Genomic DNA, 27,911 nt, shown 5'->3' on the forward strand with positions numbered 1-27,911 from the left:
CCATCTAGCAACACCAACAACTATCTCCTTCCCATAACAACAACCTTGTCAGGCTCGAACAAGCGACACCCAAACGACAAGACTGGGTCGGCCTAATAACGCCGATAAAACTCGCACGGTGAGGAAGATTGAAAAAGAGAGCACATAGCGCGGTCTGCATGCGGACGATTGGCGCCCTTGATGGGGAGCACCAAACTCAGGGAGGGACAGATCTGGAGAGAGAGAGGAGGAGGAAAGAGAACCCAAACCATAATCATATCATCAGACAAACTGTCGCTCTAGTTTCGGGACTTATTTGCAGTAGGATCTCACCAAGCGGCTCAACAACTCGTCATAGTACGGAGTGGACGACTGGTGATGGAGGGGTGGGGCCGTGGGGGGTGGGGTAGGGTGAGGCGGCAGCCCCAACCCCCACCAAGAAACCCTACCAAATGTTTGTAAAGAGAAGACAGAGAAAAGAAAAGTTAGAGAGAGAGGAGGCGAGAATAGGAGTATGAGTACTTGTTGGTTATGTTTGGATGACCGATGTCTCAGTAGGACTGTAGGAATATCAATATGATTTTTAAAGAATCAATTTCTTAGGATTTTTTTTTTTTAAGTAGGAGTAGGAGGATTATGATCTAGGAATTGAATTTTTAGGGTATAATACTTTAAGTAATTTCAAACACAGTTTTTGAATTGATTCAATCCGAAACGATTATTTTGGAAATTATCAAAGTCAACATTTCTTTTTTTTATTGATTGAGTCAGGAATCTAAAATTAACATGGTGAAGGAGAGATCAAATTTCCACTTAGTTTAGGAAGTGATTCCTTTTTGAATATGTCATTATATACATTCAGAGATCATATTTTCACTCACTCTTTGAATGTGTCTTTTGGTTGAATATGTCATCCGTAATTACATTTTTATTTATGTCTCTTTCAAACGTCAAAATTAGATGTGGCAAATGGGCGAGTCTGGACGGGTTGAAACAGGTTGCGGGTCAAATATGAACGGGTCAAATAGTAAACAAGTTGAAACGGGTCGGGTCGAATATGAATCAAATCAGACCCAAACACGCCCGCCCGATCCGTTTTTTTTTTTTCTTTTTTTTTTTTTCCTTCTCTCTCGTCCCCGTTTCCCCCTTCCTTCTTTTCCTTCTCTACTATCTTCCCCCGATATGGGTTGAAACACGTTCACAAATGGGCAAAACTCCGTGGGGTCTTTTGACTATATAAGCCAATTTTTAATTTTATTTATTTGTATGTTCTGCGTCATTTTTTTGTGAATTATTGTTTTGTTCAAAGAGAGGAATCAAAAAAGAAAGACAATGAACAAAATAACCCTCCCCTTTTTTTTCCCTCCTTCTTTTCCTTCATACTTATAAAGTCTATCAAATTTTGCTAAAAATGGTCCAGTTTTTTTTTTCATTCAAAATTTCCGTCCCTGAATTTTGTAGCATGTCACAATGGTAACCCTCTATTGATAGTGCTCCAAATGAGCCGAATTTAAAAATGTTCAAGCTCGGCTTGTTCACCGGACTACATAAATTGGAGTAGAGTTGCAACTACTTTGACATCAACTTGTTTATTAAACAAGTCAAAAATTTTGCTTGAGTTTAGCTATTTTACTAAACAAACAAATCATCTAGTTTTCATTCAAAAAACGAAAAAAATAAAATAAAATTGGACCATTTTTTTGCAAGATTTGATCGACTTTATAAGCAAGTGGATCCGGATCGTAACAGTACGTGGCACTTCCTCTGATAAAAGTAAGAGAGAGAGAGAGAGAAGAGGAGCATGTGCTTTGTGACTTGTATTTTGTTTTGTGAGAGAGCCGAGTGACTGTGACTGTCCTTTGTATTGATGGCAATTCTGTAACAGAAAGTCTGCTTACACAGCAAAAGCTGCACAGCAGCCGTGCACAGATCAGTTTTGCGCCTTTGGAAGATCCGAGACGGGCGCAAAATTGGTTTGTGCACGGCTGCTGTGCAGCCTTTGCTGTGCAAGTAGCAGCGTTGATTCTGTAATTAGCTTGACCTTTATTTCCGTGTTTTGTGTTTCCTTCCTTGTTTTATAACAGGCTGTGAGTGTTTTTCCCAACTCATATTGGACTCATTTTTAACTCATCTAAACTCATATAAATATGAGTTTATATAGGTCGCGGGTTAGGTTGGGTTATAAATGGACGGATTGGACGGGTTAAAAAAATATGAATTAGAATTGTCACTTCTAGTCAAAATTATGAAAAAAATATAGCATTACATTCCTATTATTGTCTCTCAAACGTTAAAATCATGAAAATATGAGATTACATTCTCATTTATCTTCAAGATTCCAGCCATCACCCTAACAAAAGAATACTCTGCCCTTGTTCGGTTGTGGATTTAGAAAAAAATTTCCAAACCCAAATTCACTTATTACCTATATATCAATCATTACTTTTATTTTTCTCTCCACTCGTTACTCTTATATCCAATCATTAATATCATTTCACTCTCAATCCCTTTTTACTCATTATCTTATTTCCAATTATTGTATTACCTTATTTTCTCTCTTCACTCATTAGCCAAAAATGCCGCAATAATAAAAGTTGTGTTGTAAACGCGACAGATGTCATCACTAGCTTGTACGTCCCTAAAATGGTCCCAGGTTCTTAATTTGTTTCGTCCCAACCAGAGCCTTTTTCTCGGATAAAAAAAAAAAAAAAAAACCAGAGCCTTTTTCTTCTTGCGAATAGATAGAAAACAAAAACTCTTGTCAACAAAAAAGAAAATAAAAACTGCATAAATTTCGAACATATACTTTTTTAACGTCACTTCATATTTTATCTTACAAACTGGAGTTTTTTTTTTTTAAAACAAAAAAAACAAAAGAAAAACTCGAAATATCAAACACTCACTTTGATATTGGATCAACCAAAAAAGAGGGGGGAAAACACTCACTTAAAAATGGTATAGTATTCTAACTTAATCATCCATAGTACCAAAAAATTTACACATTTTCATAATTTAATCATCCGTCATATAGACACAAGTAGTTTAACGATCTATCAAAATGAAACTCGATGTACTTTTCAATCCCGAAAATCGTCCGGAGTCATTATAAATTAAGCTTCAATGAATTTTTTAAAAAAGAATGATTTTTCTATTGAATTGGACTGAGGGATAACAAATTTTCGGTGCTTAGAGAACGTTTTTGCATACGTAGACCCACATTTTTTTGCTATTATTTTTGGACCTAGGGGTGGCATGTGCTGCCACTTCCCCCACCAATTGCCTCCGCCACTGCACCACTTTCCCACGCCACAGGCACATAGCAATAACCATAAACGGAAAAATTTCTGTTGTGCCGTACGGATCAAAATCATATAAAAAAACGAGACACACACGTACACAAGATATTTACGTGGTTCGACAAATAGCCTACTCCATGTGAAAGGAGATTTCTTATTGACAGATAGATGCAAATAAAATGCTAACTGATTGCTCTTGTGCAATTAAAAGTTCGTTGAACTTAAAATCGAACAAATATTTCGAAACGCGTTGAAGTAAGAAAAACGGACAAATAAATTGGAACGGACGGAATATAAGCCTGCCATGATTGTCTATCTATGGGTACAAGAAGATCAAACGTTTGGCACACAGAGTACATAAATACTTCCTTTTGATCTTGCAGCAAATGGGAAGAAAGCAGAACCTCCACTTCCTCTCCACATCCACAGCTTCCACCTTTCCTCCACAGTGTGGGCATCCCCCAGGGGCTTGCTCTCTCCCCAACTCTACCTCCTTTTCCTCACATACGTACCCCAGACACATTCTCTCTCTCTCTCTCTCTCTCTCTCTCTCTCTCTCTCTCTCTCCTTATATTTGTTGGTGTTTGTAGATATTTTTTGGTTTGATAGAAGTAGCTACGATGCTATATATTGTCATGACTATGTACTTGCAGGAACTGAGGTCCCTGTAGTGCCACGACACTACAAGGGTCTATTTTGGCTATCAATAGTTTAGATTTCATTTTGGCAAAACGGTTCGTATTTGCAAGTTAGAGTTGAGATGAGATTCGGGAAGTTGATCGTTGAGATAGACGGGTCGGGCTGCACGCTACACCCCGTAGTGCATTTATTAAGCATTCTAACAAATTTTGGCACAAGCCAAACGTTTAATAGGATGCTTCTTGTAAAAATAGCAAACGGTTAATGCACCTTTTACACGCACTTTCCCCCCCTTTCTTTCTCAAACCCCAATTATGGCCCTGTTTGCTAGTGAGAAACGGGGCTTCTCTAGCACTTGTCCTTTTCGATTCAACCCAAGGACAGCTCTATTTCAAAGATCAGTTCTAATACATCTGGACGGTTAGAATTATAAGCACAATTAAGTTAGAATTATAAGCACAATTAACATAACGGTTGTACGCGTAGCATTTTTGTTCAAAGATTATGGATAGGCTGAGTTTTTTTCTTTTTTCACCAATATTATATACATCAGCTAGCCTCGCCTATTTATTTGCATAGTTGAAAGTGGGTGTTAGTATGTTTTATTTGCATAGTTGAAAGCGGGTGTTAGTATGTTAGTTCACTGAGGGTTCAAAAACTATCCATAGTCCTGAACTTCAAACCGCCTCTTGTGGGGCTCAAACCATGCCTCCACTAAAGGAGGCATACCAACTGAGCTAAGAGCTCATCTATCTATCAATATATTTATAGAAATGTGTTGATATCTCACAAGCCTCCAACTCCTAATCCTTAATTTTCTAGATTTTTTTATTTTTTTTAAGTTTTAAAATTGGGGGGGGGGGGGGGGGGGGGAGGGGGTGAGAGAAAGGGGAGAAAGAGATTTTGGAGAAAATATGGAAATATTATTCAATGTCCCATGGGCATTCTCACTTGGCGGCCCAATTTAAACGCGTGTGTTTTATACGTTTTTTTTTTGAATTTTTAAAATTTCCATCATGATTAATCATCTGTCTCAATAAGAGAGTCTAAAAAGTAAAATTTGTGAACAAAAGCGCTCACGCGCGCTTGCACACACACATATATGTATATGTATTTCGCGAGAGGGAGTTCCTAACTTCTTCGCATAGAGTTTTTTTTAAATTTTTTTTACCAAAAAAAAAAAATTACAATTAGGGGTGGCAAATTAAACCAAAACCCATTAAGAAACCCAAACCCACCTATTAAAAAATAGATCTAATCCAACCCATTTATTAGTTGGATTAGAATGAGTTCTAACCCATTTATTGTTGGGTCTAAATTGGATCAACTTAAATGCCTAATGGGTCATGAACATTACCCAACAAAAAAATACTGTAGCAGATTTTACGGTGAAACTAGACGGACCAAGATTTGCGATTGGGCTCCAACGGCCGAATCTTCATCGACTTCATCCAAACCCAAAGCCACTAGATTGAAACTCTAATCAATTCATTGTTTCGTTTTTTCCTAAACAAAACCCAAATTGGTTTGGGGGTTTCAATTTCACCAAAACCAAACCCAAATCAAATTCTCCTGATGAAGTCAAATTCCCCTCCAATCCTCGACGACGAAGTCGTTACGGGGAGAGAGAGAGTTCACGGGCAAGTGGCACAGTGATTCACTGGGTGTGGCAAGTCCGGAGTCACTATAGAAAATGGGGTTTTGACAAGGAGGAAGGCAAGACTGCGAGAAGAAGGATTTGAGCCGTTTTGCTTGTCAATATTCCTCAAAATCGGAGAAAACGTGAGGCCGTGGGAAATACTAGTATAACTTGATAATTGATTTTTGTGGAAGAAAAGTACAGTAATTTTACGAGGGTATTTTAGTCATTTAGATTTACAGGGGTAAAATGGTCATTTTAGTGTACATTGGTATTTTTAGTTATTTTAAATTTTAGTATATACTCCGTAGTATGTAATTGGGTTAATGAGCGAGGTGGGTTTGATTTTAAATAAATGGGTCGGATTGAGTATAGAATATTGAACTCGTAATTAATGGGTCTAAGGGGGGGGGGGGGGGCTTCTGTCCCAATTTTGGGGCCCACCCCGGTCTCTCTCCGATGATCTGAATCGTTCACTTTGTAGAGCTCGTCGAGTAGAACAATTATGCAAAAAATTAGCTTAATTGAATATCATTAAGGGGGCCCCAAAATGGGGTGCAGCAGCACGCTGATCATCGGAGCGAGATCGGGGTGGGCCCCAAAATGGGGTGCAGCAGCACGCTGCTGTCCCCTTGGGGACAGCAGCCCCCCTCCCTCCGTCTAAGGGGGTGCTCCAACTTTCAAAAAAGAAGGTTTTGGAAAAAATAATGTAATTTCAAACCCAAAAATTATGTGTTTACGCAAATAATTTTCTTACTAATATGGATCTTGTTTGATAGATTTCATTGAGATCTTTTATACGGTGCAAAAAAAATCAAAAAATTATTTTTCATTTTCATTATATTTGAATTTAAAAATTGAAGAAAAAATACTTTTTAAAAAAGAAGGTTAGTTGGAACACCACTTAAATGGATCAATAACCTATTAAAGACCTAACACACTTATAACTTATCAAATTTGACCCAAACCTGCACATTTGAGACCCTTATGTTCGGACAAATAAGTCAAAGTGGCTTATTTTTTGTCGTTATTCAAATTTTTTTCGTATCACTTGACTTATTGTCATTTTTTTTGGAGATTATTGCATCCTCACGACAAGAGGTATCTAAAAAGTAAAATTTTTTGACCGAAATCTAATTTTTTTTTGAATAAAGACGAAAATAAATCAATAAGCCAATTTTTTCGTCTTTATTTAAAAAAAATTGAATTTCGGTCAAAATTTTTTACTTTTTAGATTCCTCTTATCATGAGGATGCAATAATCCTCAAAAAATTAATAAGGACAAAAAATAAGCCACAGTGACTTATTTGTCCCATCGGTAATTAGCAAAGTACTACAATTATTTATTTTTTTTTGATCCGTACTACAATTATTTGATCCTTTGACCTTTTGCCTTCAAAAAAAAAAAAAAAAAAGTACAGATTTTTTGAGGAGTGGTAGAGACATAAAAAATTAAAAAAGAAAATACCCTTAAAGTATATATGAACGACTCAGATTCACTGTGCAATGCATCTGAACAGTTCATGTACACTTTGAGGATATTTTCTTTGTCCATTTTCTTTTCACCTTAACATTTCTCAATTTTTTATCCTAGTTGATGAGCCACATGGGTGAAATTAATGCATGCAGAGTACGGGTGAAAGCTTTACACAGTGGTACTGCATAGTGCAGCGATCACATGGGGCGCGGGACCTATAGGCTATAGGCACATATAAACTCACATTGTTTATAAACTCACATTATTGTTTGAGATGAAGTTACAAATAATTATTCCATTGAAGGAATTTTTTTAAAGGTGGCAATTTAAATTCAGTAACGTGGTTTCATCCGAACTCTTCCATTTATAATTAGTCCATATCCATCCAAATTTAAATATGAGTTTTTTAATTGAGCCAACTTAATAAATTTACTGATTTTATAAATTTAGATGAGTTGGAAATGGATCCAACTTTAAGAAACTCATCTATTCTTTTACCGGGGCTTTTCACGAACGAATGACGGATTCAGTTAAGGTAAAAATTCAATTTCTCGCCTCCAAACTATTCTCGGTCTCAATTATTCGATCAGATTCTCTCTCTCTCCTCTAATTAGCATATCGCACTTTCTTTGCTGTTGTTCAACCAAGTCGTTCCATTTTTTCCCATCTCTCCATCTCAAATAACTATATTTATATTCTGTTTGACATACTCCTCTCTCTCCAATTTATTTATTTTTTGATCAGATACTCCTCTCTCTCCGTGACGATCAGTCCACCACATTTTAACTCCCATGGAGGAATTTTTCAGTACTTGGTGGGTACATCTCACGTGGTATCCGCTCAGCACATTCAAACAGTTCAATACACTTTTGAACGGCTTGGATTGAAACTCTCTCTATCCTCTCACCCCAACACTTTCTCTCTCATTTTTCTCTTTTCAAATCCGAATCATTCAAAAACGTAATGAATGGCTCGGATGCACCGAGCGAACACCACGAGGTACCGCTCGGCACTGAAATTTTTTTCACTCTCAAGGCTTAGATATCCTTTCTTTTAAGCCTAAAATGGCTTCAATACTTGTTTTTCGAAGACCTTCTTGTGAGTCAATTTTTCGAGGTCCGAGGTGATCGATAGATTTTAAACCCAAAAATCCCGTTCTTTTGTATCCTGAACGAGCGTCGTTCCACGTGCTCACTTTCAGCAGCGGGCACCAAAACAAAACTGATTCAACTGAAGGTTAGTTTTTTTTTTTTTTTTTTTAAACTCAAAAAAACTGAAGGTTAACTTGCCGATCAATAAAAAGTAAAAACTGAAAGGTTAATTAAAGTTTTTTTTAGATGCAAAAAAAAAAATTTTTTTTACACGTTCAGGCCTAATCCCATCCCTCACTTGTGGGAAGCTTATTAGACTTTAAAAAAAAAAAAAAACTTTTTTTCTTACACGACTAGACTTAATTTCATCCCTCACTTGTGGGGAGTTGGACAAAACTTCATAAGGATTGGATTGGATTGGGTTGGGGGGGGGGGGGGGGGGGGGGGGCTAATTTCATCCCTCACTTGGGAGAGGACCTAATTTCATCCCTCACTTGTGGGGAGTTGGACCCCGGGGGTGCCCTAATTTCATCCCTCACTTGGGGGGAGTTGGACGGGGGGGGGGGGGGGGGCTAAGTTCATCCCTCACTTGTGGGGAGTTGGACAAAACTTCATAAGGATTTGGGGGGGGGGGGGGGGGGGGGCGGGTCGGGTATGTCTTGACTCATATTCGACCCAACCCATTTCAACCTGCATATCATTGACCCATATTCAACCTGTCCATATTCAACCCATAACCCGTTTCAACCCGTCCAATCCCGCCCATTTGCCACCTTTATTTTTTTTTAACGTAGAACAGATCCTCTAATGTGATGATCATGTTAGTAGATCCGAAAATACAGGGATACGATGGAGGAAGTTCTAGTTTCTAGAAAAAATATTTTTTGAAAAATAAGGTAATTTCAAACAGACAGAAGACCACAGTCTCCACTCCACCAAAAAGTTTTTTTTTAATATATTGTGTCTCTCTATAAAGCGTATAAATGTAAGTATATTTGTATTCTCTAATACGAATATATAAATTCGGTTTGATCCGGGCAAAATAGTTTTGATTTGTCATATTTCGATTTATCATGGGAAACTAATCCATGGAAGAGAATGTGGAGTCTACAGTGGCTTCAGCCTTCAGTCTGCGACAGGACCAAGCTCAAGTTGGTGGGTCCATCCAGGAGAATCTGCTCTATGTTCATACTTGACCAATTAACACTTGGCCATTCCAACCCCCCTTCACAAGTGTGCTTGACGGGTCTGACTCCGGCGTCTTGGATCCATGCGGCTTTTCTTTTCTTTTTTGTTTTGTTTGTTTGTTGTATTTTATTTTTGGTTTGTTGTTTTTCTGTAATTTCGGACCGATGGAGTTCCGGTCCTTTCTATTTTGATTATATATATAAATCGAGTTTATTTTTGTCAAAAAAATTATGAATGGTATGTAGTGCAGTGTTGGATGTGTTGGTTTGAAATGAAAAATGTTTTCAAATGACATTAATATTATTCTTGCAATGAAGTTTGTAGTCGGATTGGATTAATTACTCCTACATCTGGACTCGAAGGATCATCTGAGTTACAATCGAACAAATTGTTAAATCCGGATAAAAAATAGAAAAGAAAAAAGAACAAATTGTTAAATTCTATCAATTTTAAAATTAATCCTAGAAATCTGTGTGTGTTTTCGACATCAATTTATCAAGGAAACGAAATTTGGTAGCAAGCACAAAGGAAAAGAAAACATCATACAATATAAGTTTGAGATGCTACTTCTTAATTTAGGCCAGTAAATATTTACAAAATTAAGAGTTCCATCTTTTATCTTCGCTTTAGACCGGCTTTTCTTGTCCGTTGCATTTCCTATTTCACGAATCGAAAAGCAAATACAGCCCAACAAATGAATTACGTGCCTCATAAGATACGGATACTGGATATATGACGACGGATGAAAGGAAAAGCAACTGTCTTTCTCTTTCTTAAATTCTCTACGTATTAAAGTTGTTTATGATTTCAAAAAAAAAATCCCTAAATATAAAAGAAAAATGGAAAGAAGCTTTTATTAAAGTTGTTTATGATTTCAAAAAACAAAAATCTCTAAATATAAAAGAAAAATGGAAAGAAGCTTTTTCATGGTGACTGCACCACTCATAGCCATTTCAGGTTCAAAATGGCAATAGTCGGTTGTGTTCGGTACGCATTTTAGTTTAGTTTTTCAATCATTACTCTACTTCTTCCTCTAATCATTATCATATTTTTTCAATTATTACTTTCTCATCTCTCTCTATCTCTCCAATCATTACTACTCTCTTCAATTATTACCTTATTTTTCCTTCAACTTATTATCAAAACTAAACTAAACTACCGATCAAACCTGTTTCCAAGATTTGGGAAGTTGTTGTGACATTTTATGGGGTTTACTTTTTGATATGCCTCCACAGAAGAATTCTGACAATGACCATTAACAGAACAAAATTTAGTGGAACAGTATCAATACATTGACGTCTTACCAACGAGGTTGCCTTTTTCACGGAGGTTCCGTAAAAGAAATTTTCGTGCCGTCTCATTTTACAGGTTCGTCTCGATTATCAATGTTCTGAATTTTAAATAAATCATTCGCGCTTTTAAACTATTCACACGAATAATTTATTTAAAATCTGAACCACCGAAAACACTTTTGAACGAGTGATATTGTTTACCTCCGTAAAAAAGGTTTTTACGTAAAAAAAGGTTTTTACGGCGCCTCCGTAAATAAGTTTGGGAAAATGACGGCCAAAAACGTGTTCTGATAATTAATACTCGCCAAGTGCATATTAAGGACATTTGTTAAGTTTTCCTGAGCCCTCATTTTTCCAATAAGTTTTCCTCCTTACCGACACAACTTCTTCAGACCAAGAAGCTTTCCTCCCTACCGACACAACTTCTTCGGACGCACCCATCAGGTAGGAGTGATGTATGGGCACGTGTGGTCCATTGACTCGTACAGTTTTCTAAGGTTTCGTTCCGGTAATTAAAAATAAGTATTTATTTTTTAAATTAAAGATGATGTATAATGTATTGTAAAAAAACGACCTACCACGTAAGAAGGAAAATAAGTACTTAAAAAATAAAAAACTAAACGAAACAAAACTTAAATTTCTCTGATAGAGATATAGCTTGAAACTTAAATTTTTAAATTTGACCGCATGAAGATCATAGCATCGCCTCAAAGGTTGATCCTCTTTATTCATTAAAGGCTAAGTTCCGCTAAGGGCTTTTTTTGTGAATTTTCAATTTTTTTACACGTTTGTTGATTTTGCGCCTAATTTTTGTGTATTATTAATTCGTCTCGACCAAGAATCTTAGCAGAACTCAGCCAGAGTCTATTCTAAATGAATCAGAAAAGTAAGGGGAAAAAAAAACATCTACCAAAAGCTAGAATCATGTTTAAAAAGTTCACAGAGAAAACCAGATGGGTCCAAAACACTGTACACTGGAGATTAGGAGAACCTCCATTGACATATACAAAAGGTACAGATTAAGTCTAGAGCAGTAACAACACAATAGGGACGCCTTCTATCGTGCCAAGATCAGGCTGATAACAAACTGGGGAGCCAAAAAATCACCAGCCAAAACTACCATTTCAGAAACCGAGAATCTTTACTTTCGAACGATACCGACTTTGAATATGACCTCGCGCTCGTTCTTGGATGTGCCCTCGCACTCGTTCTCAACTTCGAAAGCACATTCGTCTCCTGGTTGAATGCTGTTTTCCTTAACAAACGCTTCCCATCCACTTGTCAGTGCTTTGATTTGAGATTTCTCATGGTAGACGACGGGCCATAATCTAGATTCCGGGTCCCGTAGGAGAACAACTGCCCTTCGGCTTCCCGAATCCCCTTGGCCCTTTGGCTTTACTTTAGGCAAGCGCCTTGGTAACTCCTGCACAGTTGTGAGAAAAGTTCAGACATTCGAAAAGAAAGAACTTGTAATTTCACCATCTGAGAAAAGGACAAAATATGGACACCCCCTAAAAAATACGCTCATTTCAGGACACAAAAATGAAAGCAGGAACTAAAACTACTCATATTATTCTCTAGTCAATTCAATTGGTTATTGATATCCAGTGGCCAAACTGCCTGATTCCCGTAGGTCGCACTATGTTCTCGTCGTCTGATACACGGAGGCCTGTAAATAGAGGCCAATAGGAAGAACAACGGGAAAGAGCAGAAGTAATTTATCTGGAAAGACTCGAAACTAGCCTGACATGTGAATAGATGGAAAAGAATCCTCTACCACATATAGTATTGGACCTAATCGAACAAAGTCTAGGGCGCACAGAATGGGCAGAGCCCAACTTGCCGAAAGGTGGAGAACATAAGAGCCTGATACAGGCCAACCAACTGGTGTGGGTTGGACGATCAGGAAACAAGCGAACAACCCATGGTACGGCGGGCTAAAGGGCTGGACTGGACTGGATTAGGTCTAACCCGTTTGGGTGCTTGGGACATGTTGGCGCAGCATGGATGCCGAGTGGCATTGCTCAGCCACGTAAAAGCCGACTACGTGGACAAACCGAATCCTCATGCATGATGTCATATGGGAAAACGGTTGTAAGTGACATCGTGCAGGCCCGAGCTCGACCAAACTTACTTGGCACCAAATTAAAGTCCCTCTAGAGAAAGTACACTATAAACCCTAGAAAGATACGATGTTTAGTTTTACTTCCTTTAGTTGAGACTGACTTTGGCATCAGCGTGCCCTCCGACTAGAATCCGTCCTTTTGCATTTGTGACTCTCAAGAAAGGCAAAGGCTAAGTGGAAGGCATGAAAGGAAGGATAAAACCTTTTTTATTTGAGTAAATAGTTAAATTAGCAAAAAGGCAGTAATGGAACGCCCGTATTAAAAAAAATAAAATAAACCCCACCAAATAACCCACATCAAACAAAGAGGAATCATGACCCAACTATACAAGCTATTCACCCAAAAACTTTTGATTCTAAAGAATCTAAACAGAGGCTTTTTCGACCCCTTCAAAACATCTCGAATTTCTTTCAGGCCAAATAACCAACATCAAACAAAGAGGAATCATGACCCAAACTTGTTTCCTTCTCTTCCCCACTCTAGCACCTCTCCAAGCAATTAAGAGTTCCATCACATTCCCTGACATGGCCCACTGCATTCTGGACCAATAGAACACCAAGATCCATAGCTCCCAAACCACAGGGCAATGAATAAAGAGGTAATCAATCGTCTCTGCATCCCTTTTGCACATACAACATCAATTCCCAATGATTCTCCGTCTTCTAATCAAATTATCAATAGTAAGAATCTTGCCTTAAGCCACGCACCAAACAAAAAGACTAACCTTAAGCGATGCCGGAGTTTTCCAAATAACTTGCAAAGGATTTCACCAGAAAAGATCCTGACATAGATAAACACCAACGCATCTCATTCTCCCCTTCTCCTAACCCTCTAATAACATACACTTTAGAAAGCAACGTAATCAAAGCCTCCTCTTCCCACTCATGCACCTCCCTTTGCAAGCGAATATTCCATACAATAACCCCATCCTCATCCTGAAATAGTAGATAATCATAAACATTTGCTTCTCTGTCACAAAGTCAAATGATAGATATTTGGGAAAGCATCCGGCAAACTCACATCCCCACACCACATGTGCTCCCAAAATTTAAATCTTTTTTCCATCACTAACCACCATATGAGTATTCCTTACAAAAACATCCCACCCATTCATGATACATCTCCAAAGTGCCACCCTATAAGGCAATCTCACATGAAGGGAAGACCAACCTCCCCATCCGCACCCATACTTCGCCACTATTACCTTCCTCCACCATCTCTTGCTTTCACACGCAATCTCCAAAGCCATTTACCCAACAAGGCTTATCTCCTCACTCCCTAGCCTCCCTCTCTAATGGGAGCACAAACTGTATCCCAGTCAACTAGATGGTATTTGAACTCTTCCCCCACTTCTTTCCAAGGGAAATCTCTTTGGATTTTCTGTAGCCTCTTTGCAACCGAACCCAGAATGACAAACAAGGACATTTAATAAGTGGGCAAACTAGAAAGCGTACTTTTGATTAAAGTTACTATGCCACCTTTAGTAATATTTTGCTACTTCCAACCCGCCAATCTTTTTCTTTCCACAACTGAGTCCCACACTGCCTTTGATTTAAAGGAGGAGCCCAACAGTAAGCCCAATTACAACGCCGCAAGCGGTCCCACCCTACAACCCAAAAACTGAGCAAGAGCACTAATATCATCAACCGCCCCTACCGGGATCATCTCGGACTTCCCAAGTTCACCTTAAGACCGGACACAACTTTGAAGCACAAAAGAACACACCGAAGGTAGCTCGCCTGCATCAATCCACATCACAAAACAACCGAGTGTCATCAACATAAATGATGTGAGAAACCATCAACCCCAAACCATCTTCCCTTCCCACCTCGAAACCTTGCAAGAAACCACCTAGAACAGCTTTCTGAATCAGTAGGGCCCTACAAAAACTCTAGCATTTCACAAAAATTGTGGCGCTTTGATATCCATGATCTATGAAGGATCAACACCCTAAGACATTCTCGTATCCATGTTGGACACTCAGAGACGCAAGGGACACATGGACACGTGGCATGTCCATTAAAATTTCCTTTTATAAATTTTAAAAGCTTTTCAAAGTTGAAATACTTGTAACTTCAAACTCAAAAGTATCGGACCAAAAGTCTAATATAAAACATCAGAGTACGTCTTAGTTATATCATCTTCACACATAAAACTGGCATTTGTTGGGTGTTGTTAGAAGGAAAGTGTTTCATCTGCCTACAAGTTACATCAAATCCACCTTCCAATTAAGAACGGAGAGAGAGAAAGGGAAGCAAGAAACGCAAAGGCCCACAACACCTAATCACAAAGGAAACAACCTTAACCAACTCAAGATTCCATTAATGCACATTTCAAAGCCTATCGTTTGTGGCTAAAAACCTTGTAATAATCGGAAACTAAAAACCTGACATAAGGAAACAAAAGCCTAAAACTGCTTACTAAAAACATATTGAAAAGAAACTAAATGCAAATGTTCCACTTCACCTTCCGCAAACATGTTTCTGCCCCTATTTTGGGACCTTAGCATCATTGCATAGTCTTTTTTAGTACCAACAGTAAAGCAAAGGTATATTAAGATTATTGACATCTAATATTGGACAACCACAAAAACAATTAACAATCAAAAGTAATTCCATAAGTTGATGTTGCGATAACATTTTGGGGGTAGCATTGAACGTTAAACATTTTCTACTAGCTTAATTTTGACATCATGATTGAGGAAGAAAAGATACATAGCATCACGCTTAGCTCTGATTTACTAGCATTAGCCATGCATGCCTGCAAGCACGCAGTATTAATACAACTGACAGCCAACCATTGCACCAATCATTTGGGAATGTCTTATCATCCTGTGTGAAATGAAAACAGAACTTATATCTCAAGTTATAGCAACTGTGAAAAAAGATATATGAATGCAATCAACTGTCTACAGTTCAAGTTTCTAGCATCCATCCATGATATCGTTCATCATCAGCATCAGATGACACAAAAGTGTAACTCAAATAGCCCTCAGTCAAGGTGAACATGACTAAAAAGTATCTCTAAGACAAAGATATTATATAGTCGAAACAAGGAGAACAATAAAGATGAAGCAGTGCACATGCATCTGTAGCTAGAACTTGCTTAAAATGAATGGTTTAGAGTCTTTTCTATTAATGACTTAATGAGATTGAGGTATATATTGACGGTAGAATCACAAACTCAGTGAGTCGACGAGAAACATACAAGAAAAGCCTTCGTTTCAGCCACCATTAAGGAGGTGGTGCCAGAATCTGCAGACAGCGAATCAGATGTATCAACAGGTTCAGTTTTGACAGCTTTGAAGACATAATCTTCCTTTTTTGCAGGATGGTTGGAACTGTTACCAGAGTCTTTGGGCTCTGGATACTTTTCTGCAATTCATTCATCACAGTTATACTAAAGATTGGAGACTGCAAGGAATTTGTGCACGTGCCAAAAATGCAAGTACATGATTTAGACAGCAGCACTTTTGTATTAGGTAAGCGCACAAGCAGAACTGAAACTAATCATACCATTTACAATATCCCTAAAGCCACAGACTTCTGTTTTCATCTCCAATTGCTTGGTTTTTGCTTCGTTGATTTTCTCTCCTGCTGATGATAGCATTAGGTTATCAGTCACAGATATATCTTTCAACTACCCGCAAAAAAAAGAAGATATATCTTTCAACTAGGGGAAGGCAACCCAAATTTTGATAGATACAATATGAAAGCAAAGTCAATGTAAGAATAACGTGCTACCCGTACGAGGGAGTAGCAGAAAATAAACAGGGAAGGAACACACCGGATTGAAAATTGTGAGTTTGAACAGAGGCTGGTAAGCCACAGAACTTTGAAGCACCAGCAGATTTCTGTGGTGCACTTTGACAGCTGGGCATGATGGGGGTATCTTCTGTTTGGGGAATCAGAATCTGATAGCTACCTGGTTAATGATGAATCATAACACATACAATAAAATCAAATCAAATACAATTTTAGTCAAGGATGAACCCAAGGGCGGATGAGCCCAGGCGACCGCCCTACTTATGTTTCAAATTTTTTCTTATTAGTATAGTAATAAATTTTCAAAAATTGGAAAGCTATATAGGTTTGCCACCCCATGGGTTTTTCAAAAATCTATTACCGCCCGTCTAAGACTTTTGGAAAATTTAATATCTACCATTTTACCATTCTTTCTCTTTAAATATCTGCGAATATCTTAGTAGTATTGGAGTAGAGAAGATAGCAAGTCAAACTTTTAACCTTTACCCTTACCTAGCTAGCACGTGGATAAGAAATCAACCTTTAAGTTGCTTCGCATTTATGTTCTCTCAGAGTTCTAGAATTTGTCCACGATTTTTTAGCTGAGGCAAGTATTGATAACAACAAGAAAGTCGATCACTTATCCCCTTGTTGATAGATTTATTCGTCTTGCGTTAACTTTACCAATTTCTACAGCAACAACAGAGCAAGCATTTTCAGCCATGAAACTGGTAAAGACTAGACTATGGAATAGGATAGAGGACAATATCCTTGCGAGTTATATGCTCACTTACACTAAAAAAGACATTGCCCGACGCTTTGACGTTAATTCCATTGTAAATGCTTTTTACAACATGAAAGAGCATTGAGTACAGTTTTAGTACGCTAGGTTGTACATTTTGCTTTTGAAATAGAAATTGATGCATTATACCGTATGCACGTAATTATTTACGATAACATTTTTGTAATTGTATAGGTTGATACTTGATCGAATCTATCTATATGATAATTTTGTTAAAAATATTTTTACAATTTGTATTGGATTCATTGTTCCCATACCCCCAATGATTGAGGACTACATGGGTTCTGTTGTTGTTGTTGTATTGGATTCATTGTTGTCATCTTCATATGTTCTAAATTTTGCTGTAAGGTCCATCCAACCTACACTTGAATCCTACGTCCGTCCCTGATTTTATTGTGTAGGATTAGAACAAAGATCATAGACTTACAATTCAAAATACCTAGAGCTCAAATACATTCACATCACACGTATACGACATGGCCACGTCACTCTTATATACACAAACACGCTGGCGACACCTTGAATACAAACACATACATCATAGGTGTATCTTATATACTTGTAAAAGATTAAAGGACTAATCTAGGTCAAATTAGGGTTTTTATAAATCCATGACTATATGAACCGACACTAAATAAGTATTCAAGAACTAACCATTCATCACAATTTTCAATCTAGACTAACTTGTTAAAATAAATTATGAGCTCCTAATGTGTTCCAGGAATGTGTCCTAGCGTGTCCCCAAGGTGTCTTGATTAGAGAAAACGTGATACCAAACATGGAAACAACTCTAAACGTGTCGGACATGAGTCCGGCACATGTCATGTTCATGTCATAACGACACCGAGACACAAGGATGGTAGACATGTCTCTGGTTCTTAATTCCACCAAATTAACAGAAAAATAGAACAACTAACTTGATTTTGTCTTTTCACTCTGCTCGCCTCCAATTGTGTTTCCATCGCCAGAATCTTTCGTAGAGACAAGTACTACTTTCTCCGTCACTTGAAAATCTTCATTGGCCTCAGGAACTTCCAAGTTAGGTACATCCGGGGCAACAACCTTTTCAGTCGCTGGAATTCTATCCACTATATCTGCTCCGGCTTGAGATGTTAACAGTATATTACCATCGCAAGGAGACCATTCATGTTCTAAAACTACAGCAGTTCCATCAACATCAGATGTCCTCTGCATTTCAAAGTTAGACAAGTCATATAGAGAGTTCCTGTGATCCTCATGCCTGTGTCTAGCCTCCATGCCAATCATACACAACTGTACTTCATTCAACATTTTTCTTGGAGAACCATTAGCAGTAATCAAAGCGTTGTCTGTGACTATTTCCATGTTTGAACCAGATAAAACAGAAGCAACTTGATCCTGTTCGTTCATTGTATTACGATCAGTCGAGTGATATTTTCCATCTTTGGCAGCAGAAGGTGTGTTTTTCCTTCTTTTCTTCCGGCTGCCATTTTCTGCAGAAAAATGGAGTCTTTCACACCCATTTTTCCCATAGATTTGCACAACAAAGTGAGAACCCAAAATGTAATGGAACACCAAGAGATCTCCAACTTCCAGGCCATGTTCTCGAGAGAAAGAAGCCCAACCTTGATGAAAAGCCAAGGACTCCTCTCGCCAGGATAATGTCACCGTCCACCTTTGTCCACTTGCATCCTCCAGCTGAGTTTCCTTACTTGCCAAGTTTGGCATCGTCCGGCCGATTTTAGGAGGCAAGAACTGCAGAGGCCCATAGCTTAGAGCCTTAGGAATAATATATGAATGGATTTAACGAAAATCTGTCGAAGTTTGATGCACATAACATCATTGCAAGACATAACTACATTTTTACTTATTTGCCAAAGAACCTAAAATTATTCAACTCATGCAAATCCAACGTTATTTATACAAGTTTCCAGATTTTGACACCAATATCAAACCATTTCATGGGTAATAATACTTTAAGAAGACGGGAAAAAAAGAAAAGAACATGTCTCAAAAGAATGATGCTATAACAAAAGAGAAAATTCTTAGTCAAGTAAAGATAAATAATTCATTCAGCTGAACTCCTAATTTAGACAAGCACTCAATATTGACTTAGGTAAAAGTAAAATCCATTCTAAACTGTTTATTTCTGACTACCCCATGTACTAAAGTACTCTTTGCAGATTCCAACTCCACAGCCCCCCCCCCCCCTGATAATACATTCTTTGCAGACTGCAACTACAGAAGTGAACAAGACATCTTAGGTTCATCATTCATTTTCTTTTTGGCAATAGAAGAGCAAGATGTGTTGAATTTGTCTACCTGATAAAATCTCCATAATAGGCTATTGGTTAAAATTTTAGCTGTAAAAATATCTAATGAAATATTTCATAAAAAATCCGAAGGTTGATGATTCTTAACAACAGAAGTATAGCAACTCAATAAACCCAAAAGAAATTTATGTAAGGGCATGCCGACCATGCTTCAATACTCAATTTTGAACAGAAATTTTGGGCCTTTAAGAGTAACCAGTTTTCGATGGACCATTCCGAAACAGTATAAACCACAAGAAAATATTACAAGAAGCACAAAGAATATATTTTGGAAATAAATGCATATTCATGATAAATTCCTTCTACAATCCGCATTATACTAAACTACAACCTCTACTTCGTTGGCAGTAGCAATAAGAATAAAGCACTTTCGTGAATAGATTGTGTAGCAGACAGAAATAAATTATGTTTACCTAAATGACATGCTTTTAAAATATGAGATGTGAATCCAAACAGAGCATGAAAGTATATCGACTTCTATTCATTTTACAGCCGTAAGACTTCCACTTTACATGAATATATAGATGGCATACTAGACCCCAACTATTTGTGTAGGAGCAGACAGGATTGGATTCACCCTAATAGTATTAGCATACACTATATTGTGGCACCAATATTGGACAACCAATACGTTGAAACAACTCAACAGGAATAAGAGATATGTAGTTGTACCAAAACTTTTGAAAAATTATCGCCAATCATGATTTTGAAAAAGGATTGGACAACAGGTGACGGGTCTTTATTCTTTCCATGAATCAATAAGCAATTCCGATCACACTCCGCACACGCTGGTGTACCCATCTGTTCGTTCCTCTAACTGAACTCCCTTGGCTGTGTATCTGTTATGCCCATAGAGACAAAAATAAAATAAAATCAATGAGAAAAGAAAGGACGGAGGAAAATAAGAATCATAGGCTGCATTTATTAGACTAGACCAATAGTGAAGGGATACGATATTTGATGGAGACCGGACTAATAATGACAAGACTATTAATATCTCACTACCCCAGGTTGCTACATGAAATGGAACGGGAATGAGAAGCAGTACGCCACATGCATTAAATTGCGTTGAAGTGATCAGTACAAGCTTACAACATGAGAAGTTATTTTAACAGAGAAACATCCAACAAATATGATATCACTTTTCTAATAAACACAAACTGTACAAGTTTTTTTTTTTGAAGTTTTTGCACTGTTCAATGAGTACTTTTAAACGGTGGAAAAAGGTTCAAAAAATTATTCTCGAAAGCACCTTTTATTCGAGGTCAAAATGGCACGACTTTTCATATGAAGCAAACAAAATAGGATGGATGGAATAAGAAATAGGAAATACATAGGGATAGGTATGAACACATGGAATGACACAATGTAGAGCACGACTCGTAATCGATTCTGATTCTCTAATTCTGCCAAATAAACAGGGCCCTAGGCAGGATAAACTCCCCAAATTGGATAATATAATCAAAGAACTGGTGAGAGCAATCAAACAAGTGAACAACTCAATACTAAAGAAGCAATTTTCACACACTTAGTAAAGTACTATTTAACAACCCCCCCCAATAAAAAAAAAACAAAAAACAAAAAAAAACGAAACAAAAAAAACCTTAGTTAACAACTACAATCGTTAATCAAAAACGAAACAAAAGCAAATTTGTTCAATTGGAGTAAAAACTCATCTCAAAATTTTCAAAATGAAAAGACCAACTAAGAAAAGACAATCCTCTGTTTATCAAACAAGTTTTGAAAATTTTATACACATATGTACACGAAATACAGCAGATAGTATGGACATAACAACAATGCAGGGCCGGCCCTGGCAGAAGCCAAGAAACCCACTGCCTCGGTCCCCCAAACAATTTGCTAAAAACAAGGGCCCCATAAATGTAGGGTACTCCTGCATATGGGTTAAATTTATCAGTCTTGGGGTGTGGATCGGACTTAGCAATACTTCTGGAGGAGTGTTTATTCACAAAACCCAAAACATATATAAAGTTCCATTTTTTTTTAAAACAACATAGGAGCTATCCTCACACCCAAGTGGGATCAGACTAATCCAACCAGGGGCACCACTTTACGCGCCCATGAGGCTATCCGAATGGACTCTCGCCTCCTAACTGCTTGGCCTACCCAAAAATCGAACTCACGGGTGGGAGCAAACCCAGAGCCAGTGGAGTGAGACAATCCTCTTGGGTCAAAACATACAAAGTTAAAGCTTCTAAATTTCGCATAAATAACAGCAGACAGAGAGAGAGAAGACCGGAGAGAGAGGAAGACGAAGAGACAGAGTGAGAGAGGTACCCGTTCGAAGTAAGATTCTTGGGTGATTCTGGTTGGGGCCGCGTAGGAATTTGGTACTATTTATAGTGCGACAATTACGTAGCGAACGCCTGGATTTGTAGCGGTGTAAATTATTCCCCGTCAGTTTACCTTTCCAGTTCACTTCCTAACAAGGCTTTTTAATTTCAGCGTCAACTGTTCCTATATCCTGCTCAATTTAGGCCCACAAGGATAGAAAAAACACAAAGGCAATAAACATAACAACCATTCCGTGACTATACACAAATACTTACACACACTCACAAAGGAGTAGGCCCCACACACATATGGGGCCTACCTCCTTTGTGAATGTGTGTAAGTGTTTGTATGGTTATAAAATTATTGTAAACATAAACGATATGAATATAGATAAACTGTCTTTATCCGGAATAATAAATTGTCTTGGGACCAGTTTCGGGTTTACAAAAAAGATCAGCATAGTTCATTTTGTTTAAGATCTATGTAAAAGAAAATCAGCTCAATCGAATATTGCTGAGGAATAATGAATAAATAACACCAATAATCTACGATATCAAACCAGAAAGAATGAATCAGCTTGTTTATGAAAGTTTTGCAAGGATGGATATAATTAAAGAGAATTTTTTCACGGTTGTTTACGGAGCTAATTGCAACCATCTAAAAATATTTTGAACAGTTTAGATGTTAATGAAACTTCGTTAAACTCTTTCCTTGAAAAGTTTTATTTAAATTCGAATTATCCAAAAGTTGAAACGGACGGTCGAAATTTCGCGAAGCCGTGAATAAATTTCTCTCCTAACTGGTATTAAAAGGTTTGAGTGAAGACAAATGAAAACTAGACATCAGACCTATACCAACAAGACCGAAAGTAGCTCAAAATAAAATGGAACAAAGTGTGATGCAGTTACTAGTTTAAGGAAACATTGGACATAGTCAAAAAAAGTCATTGACGGCTAACGCATATTGTGGAAGTTGGATGAAATTGCATTCACTTTTCTACCAACTTTTCTATGATGCCCCAATGTGGTACTGGGGCATGATGCCTCATTTAATATGGGCCTTTAGATCAGGTTTTAAGTGAATTTGAGCCGTTAGATCAAAATCACCCATACAAAGTACGGTGGTTTTGCCTTTTTTTGAAAAAAAAACGTCATTGTACTTACTATGAATACTGACTCTAGTTACCATAGTTTATGCTGACTCTTACCACAAAATATTGTATACTTGCCATAAAAAAAGACTACACTTCAATGTTTTTGCCCTTTCTCTCTCTAACTTGTTCTCTAAGTAGCCGGTTTGGCGGGAAAATAAATTTTATTGGCGGAAAAATGTACCTTTTTGCAATAATTTTTTTAATTATTGAAAATTTATTACTTCACACCACTTTTTGCCATATTCATCCTATTTTTTTGTCATTTTTCTAATCATTTGTGTAATAGACTATCAAATATTGGGCGGAAATATAAATATAATTTAATAATATTTAATTTATAAACAAATTTTTATAACAAATTTTCGAAACTAAATATTTAAGCCAAAAAATTGCCTTGATTTTAGATTCATGTTGTTAATATATTTCATTAAATTATTTTTAATTAAAAAATATTTTACAAATATTATTGTGAAAACAATTATTCATTTACTATTTTGAATAACTTACAATTAATGTTGTTAAGAAATTCCATTAAATTTTTACTTTGTGTGTATATGTTTCTTATAACAAATTTATAAAAATAATAAATATAAACCATATAATTGTAATAATTTCCTAATTATATTTAAATAATTTATGCAATCGATTAACGTGATATTGTAATGATTAGTAGCTATACTTGACATTAGACTATTCAATTAGTGGTAGAGTGATGATTAATCTCTATAATTGACTATAGTATTCAGAATCATTTGACGGAGAGTTTAATTGATTGATCATATTCAATAAGTGATGGTTGACTATAGTAGCCAAAGTCATTGGCTAATTGTACTAATAATATAGTGATGACTAGTGTTTATCCGTGTCTAAGGCACTAGATACTGATCATGGCTAATATAAGAGTAACCACTAACTATTGAGCATCGATACAATTGGTAGTTATGAGTCAGGTAACTAGATATTAATCAATTAATAAGGATGAATACAGATATACTAATACTTAATAATATATGTGATTGACAATGATCATTGATCATAGATATAAAGGACTAAAAGAATTTAATCAAGTGATTGAACCATTTGATTCGGTCAATATGACATAATTAGCAGATGTGGTTGTTAACAATGATGTTGGTAGAAGTGACCAATGAGAACCGACAAAATTAATTAAAGTGAATTGCTTAATTTGTTTAGTTGAAATAACTCATTCAATTAGTTATGTTTTTTCATTTATTAAGAAGGTAATACACTTTTATTCAATTAACCATAAAGCAATTTATTGTGGTAGGTGTCTTATTAACTACTCCGTACCTCATTACAGTAGTGCATTAATGAAGATTCATATAATACTTACCTACCCGTAATTAGTGTCTTACTTACCACGTAGTAAGGCTACAAATACTACAAATCGGGGTTATTCTTACCCAATGTATTACTATAGGACTCAAGTTTACCATGGTTTTTGGTAATACTTACCACGTTGTTTGTCCATACTTGCCCTGTTGAAACGAAACAATGACTATAATTGAACCACTTATTTGACAAATTTTCAAGCTTACCTACCTCAAATTGTAGCATTAATTTTATTAGATTTCTCCATACCTACCTTAAAATCTTCAATCTTATCCAAAAAAATATATACTTTACCAATTTTTTCACTATCTCATGCATCTCCTTCCTTCTCTCAAGATATGACTAATGAAGAAGCTTTCTAACTTTCCAAGACAATAAGTTGAAGAAGTTAAACAAGTACGTTCTCCACAACAAGAAACTAATTTTAATTGCGATTATCTGCTCTTTAACACAATGATTTGATTTGAGTAAAAAAATTTGTTGTACAGTTTCTTTTTGCCATGATTATCATCTTGTAGTGAATTACATACCACTAGTTAGGATATGTAACAACCCGTGTTTTTACCATTAATAATTTCGTTAATATATATATATATATATATATATATATATATAGGGGGCCGGTTCTAGGGACAATACATTTGACAACAGATTTTTCAAAATTCCACGTGGGACCTTCATACAATTGATCGGAGCCATTCAATATATTTAAAACATGTTTTTAAGGGGTCTCATTAAAAATCAACTCATTTGGATATCGGTAAGGGCTTGATCGGCTCATTTAATTGATTTTTATCAAATTTGACAGGATAAAATTGAATAAGCCGATCAAGCCCTTGTCGATATCTAAATGAGTTGATTTTTTATGAGAACCTTTAAAAACATGTTTTAAACAAATTGAACAGCTCCGATTATTCACGTGGGGCTCTGAAAAATGTGTTGTCAAAAGTGTTGTCAAATGTATTGTCCCTAGAACCGGCCCCTATATATATATATATATATTATTTGTAATAATAAAAAAATTCCTTCCTTAATAGATATATACAAATATAATGATTTTATCTTTTTTATCTTATTTTTATTCAATTTGCATGCATGCATACTCCTTCCGTCTCTCCCTCTCCTACTCAGTCTCTACTTTCTCCCTGATCATATATTCGTCCTTATCTCGTCCATCTCAAAGCCCAAGAGATAGAATTTTCATTAAAATCAATCCTATCCTACACCACCAAAATTCATCTATAAATACCCCACCCCATTGACCCACGAGCATACCACGATATTTCCCACACTCCACCGACCAGAAAAGAAGAGGAAAACAGAAGAAAATCAAGCTCCAATCAATGGAGTTTTAGAGAGATAAAGTTAGAGTGAGAAAAGTGGGTTTCATAGTTATGTTCAACCGAAATCCAATTCCCCCGTTCCAATCACTTCCTATAACTCCAAGCATCACCAAACACCCCTCAATTCGATCCCAAGGTCTCCCGATCAAAGAACCCGAAGCCTTCTTCCCCAAAATTTAAGATTCGTTTTTAAATCAATCCGTTCCAATTCAAGGTATTATAATCCATTCCAACATCTTCTCTAAGTATATTAAGTGTTTATATGCTTAACCTTATGCCCCGAACGAACCCATGCATCGAAACCATGACGAGAAGATTAAAAAAACAAAATCTGGACGCGACCTTGCGGTCGCAACCTTCAGGATTTCCAGCCGCAAGAACCAGGCCCTCCAACCTTGCGGGCCACAAGGTCAACTCGGCCATACCTTGTGATAGATACCGTTTTGATTCGAAATCGTTTTGCGACCTTCCGAACAACGTTTTTGACACCCAAACTATTTTTTCTAGACTTTTCACACCTCAAAGATGATATCTTGTTAGTTTCAAATTTTATTTATTTAATTATCTATTTATTATTTATTTTACAAAATTTTCAAATGAAAAATCTTTGCGACCTCCTAATTCATGTCATTAATACCCGAATAATTTTTTTTAGACTCTTTATATTCCTAAGATGAAACTTTGTTAATCTCAACATATTTTATTTATTAGATTATTTATTATCTATTTATTTTACTTTCGGCAACCTTCGTTAATATCTTTATTTAAAATAATCCCGCGACCATCCGAACCTAACTTTTGATACTCAACTGGTTGCATAGGACCTTTAGGACTCTTATTAAGGTTATGTTAATTATTCTAATATTTTTACCTAATTAATGTATTTAATTAGTTTTTAATCAATCTAATTACTTAGAAATAATTAAAGAGAGCCTAGAAAAATATTTTTTTAAAAATTCTTTTAAAAAGTTCTTACTTATTATCATCTTGGCCATACGAGATTAAGGGCAACGGCCCATTCATAAAAAGTTGCGTGATTGCATTGCTTACTAATTGTTTTGTTTATTATTTGATTAATTTTATGTTGCACCACTACTTGATTTGAATGCTAGATTGGACCATAGAGACATGGGGTGGTATGCGAAATAGAATTCACTTAGACGGTGCTAGGTAATGGATAAATTGAGAAGTTTTTCTTTTTAGAGATTGCCTGCATGCGAGATTTTGAGATGTGATGAGATTTGTGAAGAGATTGAAACTGGCGGGAGTCCAGTGACGAATTGATAGACTGGCGGGAGTCCAGTGATGATTATGAAGTAATTTGTAAAGTGATGTATAAGATAAGCGAACTCTAGTTGTGATTCAGGCATGATAAGCTTTCCCTTTGTTGTAGTTATTGGGGTGTACACTCGGTACATAACTTAGGTGTATCTGCGACAGCAAAGGGAAATGATCTCATGGGACCGAGCATGGCTAGCGGTGGGGGAGGAAATATCTCGCGGATGAGATCTTAGATTACACGATAGGTTAATGGATAGTAATGAACTGGCTTATGTGAAAAATATCTGTTTGACTTCTTCGATTCAATATTATCTTGTTACCTGGTAGTTGTATAGTAGGAGGGGTGGTTGGGTTGGATTATTCTACTGAGTGATTTATCACTCACGGATACGTCTGTATCCTGACAAATCGTTTGCTTCGGCGATCAATTTGCCAGAGGGCGCAGGATTCAATGGAGAGGATTCAAAGATGGTGCAGTTCGACACGGAAAGAATATCAGGAACGAAGATCGAGTATGCTTCGGATTTGTATCAAGCCTAGAGTCAGCTCTGAAGTTAATGCATTTTGAATCAGTAAATTTATCTTGTGACTGTAATAGCTAAACTTTATTTTGAAAAATTATATTTCTTTAGCAAATTTTTTTAAGATTTTATTTTATATTGCTTCCGGAAAATCGGGGCGTTACAGGATAATACATACCATAAAAACTCATTTAGTTTTTATTCTTGTAAGAATGTGTATTTAGTTTTTATTCTTGTAAGAATGTGTATTTACTTTGATATATGAAAATACTTATCAGTAATTGTGATCGTATTTGACCAAATTCGGAGATGGATGACAGTGTTTGTTTGAAAGATAAGAATGTAGTGACATTTCTGATGACGGTAGCGATGATTTACCGG

At 36.7% G+C, this 27,911-nt stretch overlaps 2 protein-coding genes across 7 annotated transcripts; both read right to left on the reverse strand.

Annotated features, from left to right (window-relative positions):
- Positions 1–3,452: 3,452 nt before the first annotated feature.
- LOC131306755 (uncharacterized) lies at positions 3,453–3,878 on the reverse strand. The gene has a single exon (XM_058333181.1). The coding sequence runs from the start codon at positions 3,796–3,798 to the stop codon at positions 3,592–3,594; it is 207 nt and encodes a 68-aa protein (XP_058189164.1). The 5' UTR covers positions 3,799–3,878; the 3' UTR covers positions 3,453–3,591.
- A 7,633-nt stretch (positions 3,879–11,511) lies between these two features.
- On the reverse strand, positions 11,512–22,033 carry LOC131306764 (B3 domain-containing protein Os02g0598200-like). Of its 6 annotated transcripts, none has more exons than XM_058333204.1 (7): positions 21,883–22,033; positions 20,257–20,423; positions 18,190–19,006; positions 16,571–16,651; positions 16,243–16,320; positions 15,935–16,101; positions 11,512–12,024 (listed from the first exon to the last, which is right to left on the reverse strand). In XM_058333204.1, the coding sequence occupies exons 2-7, from the start codon at positions 20,383–20,385 to the stop codon at positions 11,743–11,745; spliced, it is 1,554 nt and encodes a 517-aa protein (XP_058189187.1). In that variant the 5' UTR covers positions 20,386–20,423; positions 21,883–22,033; the 3' UTR covers positions 11,512–11,742. The 6 variants fall into 6 exon arrangements, with proteins under 6 accessions (XP_058189187.1, XP_058189182.1, XP_058189177.1 ...); XM_058333199.1 differs by having other exon boundaries at positions 16,243–16,323; XM_058333194.1 differs by having other exon boundaries at positions 16,514–16,651.
- Positions 22,034–27,911: the final 5,878 nt, after the last annotated feature.

This window comes from Rhododendron vialii, chromosome 1a (genome assembly GCF_030253575.1).
Source record: "Rhododendron vialii isolate Sample 1 chromosome 1a, ASM3025357v1".
Taxonomy (NCBI): domain Eukaryota; kingdom Viridiplantae; phylum Streptophyta; class Magnoliopsida; order Ericales; family Ericaceae; genus Rhododendron; species Rhododendron vialii.

Bases quoted from the DNA above. Each gene is read 5' to 3' on its own strand.
- LOC131306755 (XM_058333181.1), bottom strand. From the start codon at position 3,798: ATGTGTCTGGGGTACGTATGTGAGGAAAAGGAGGTAGAGTTGGGGAGA.
- LOC131306764 (XM_058333190.1), bottom strand. From the start codon at position 20,385: ATGGGTACACCAGCGTGTGCGGAGTGTGATCGGAATTGCTTATTGATT. The intron at 19,007-20,256 runs GTACAACTACAT...GGGCCTCTGCAG, and splicing joins ATAATTTTTCAAAAGTTTTG to TTCTTGCCTCCTAAAATCGG. The intron at 12,025-15,934 runs GTATGTTTCTCG...ACAACTGTGCAG, and splicing joins CTGAAACGAAGGCTTTTCTT to GAGTTACCAAGGCGCTTGCC.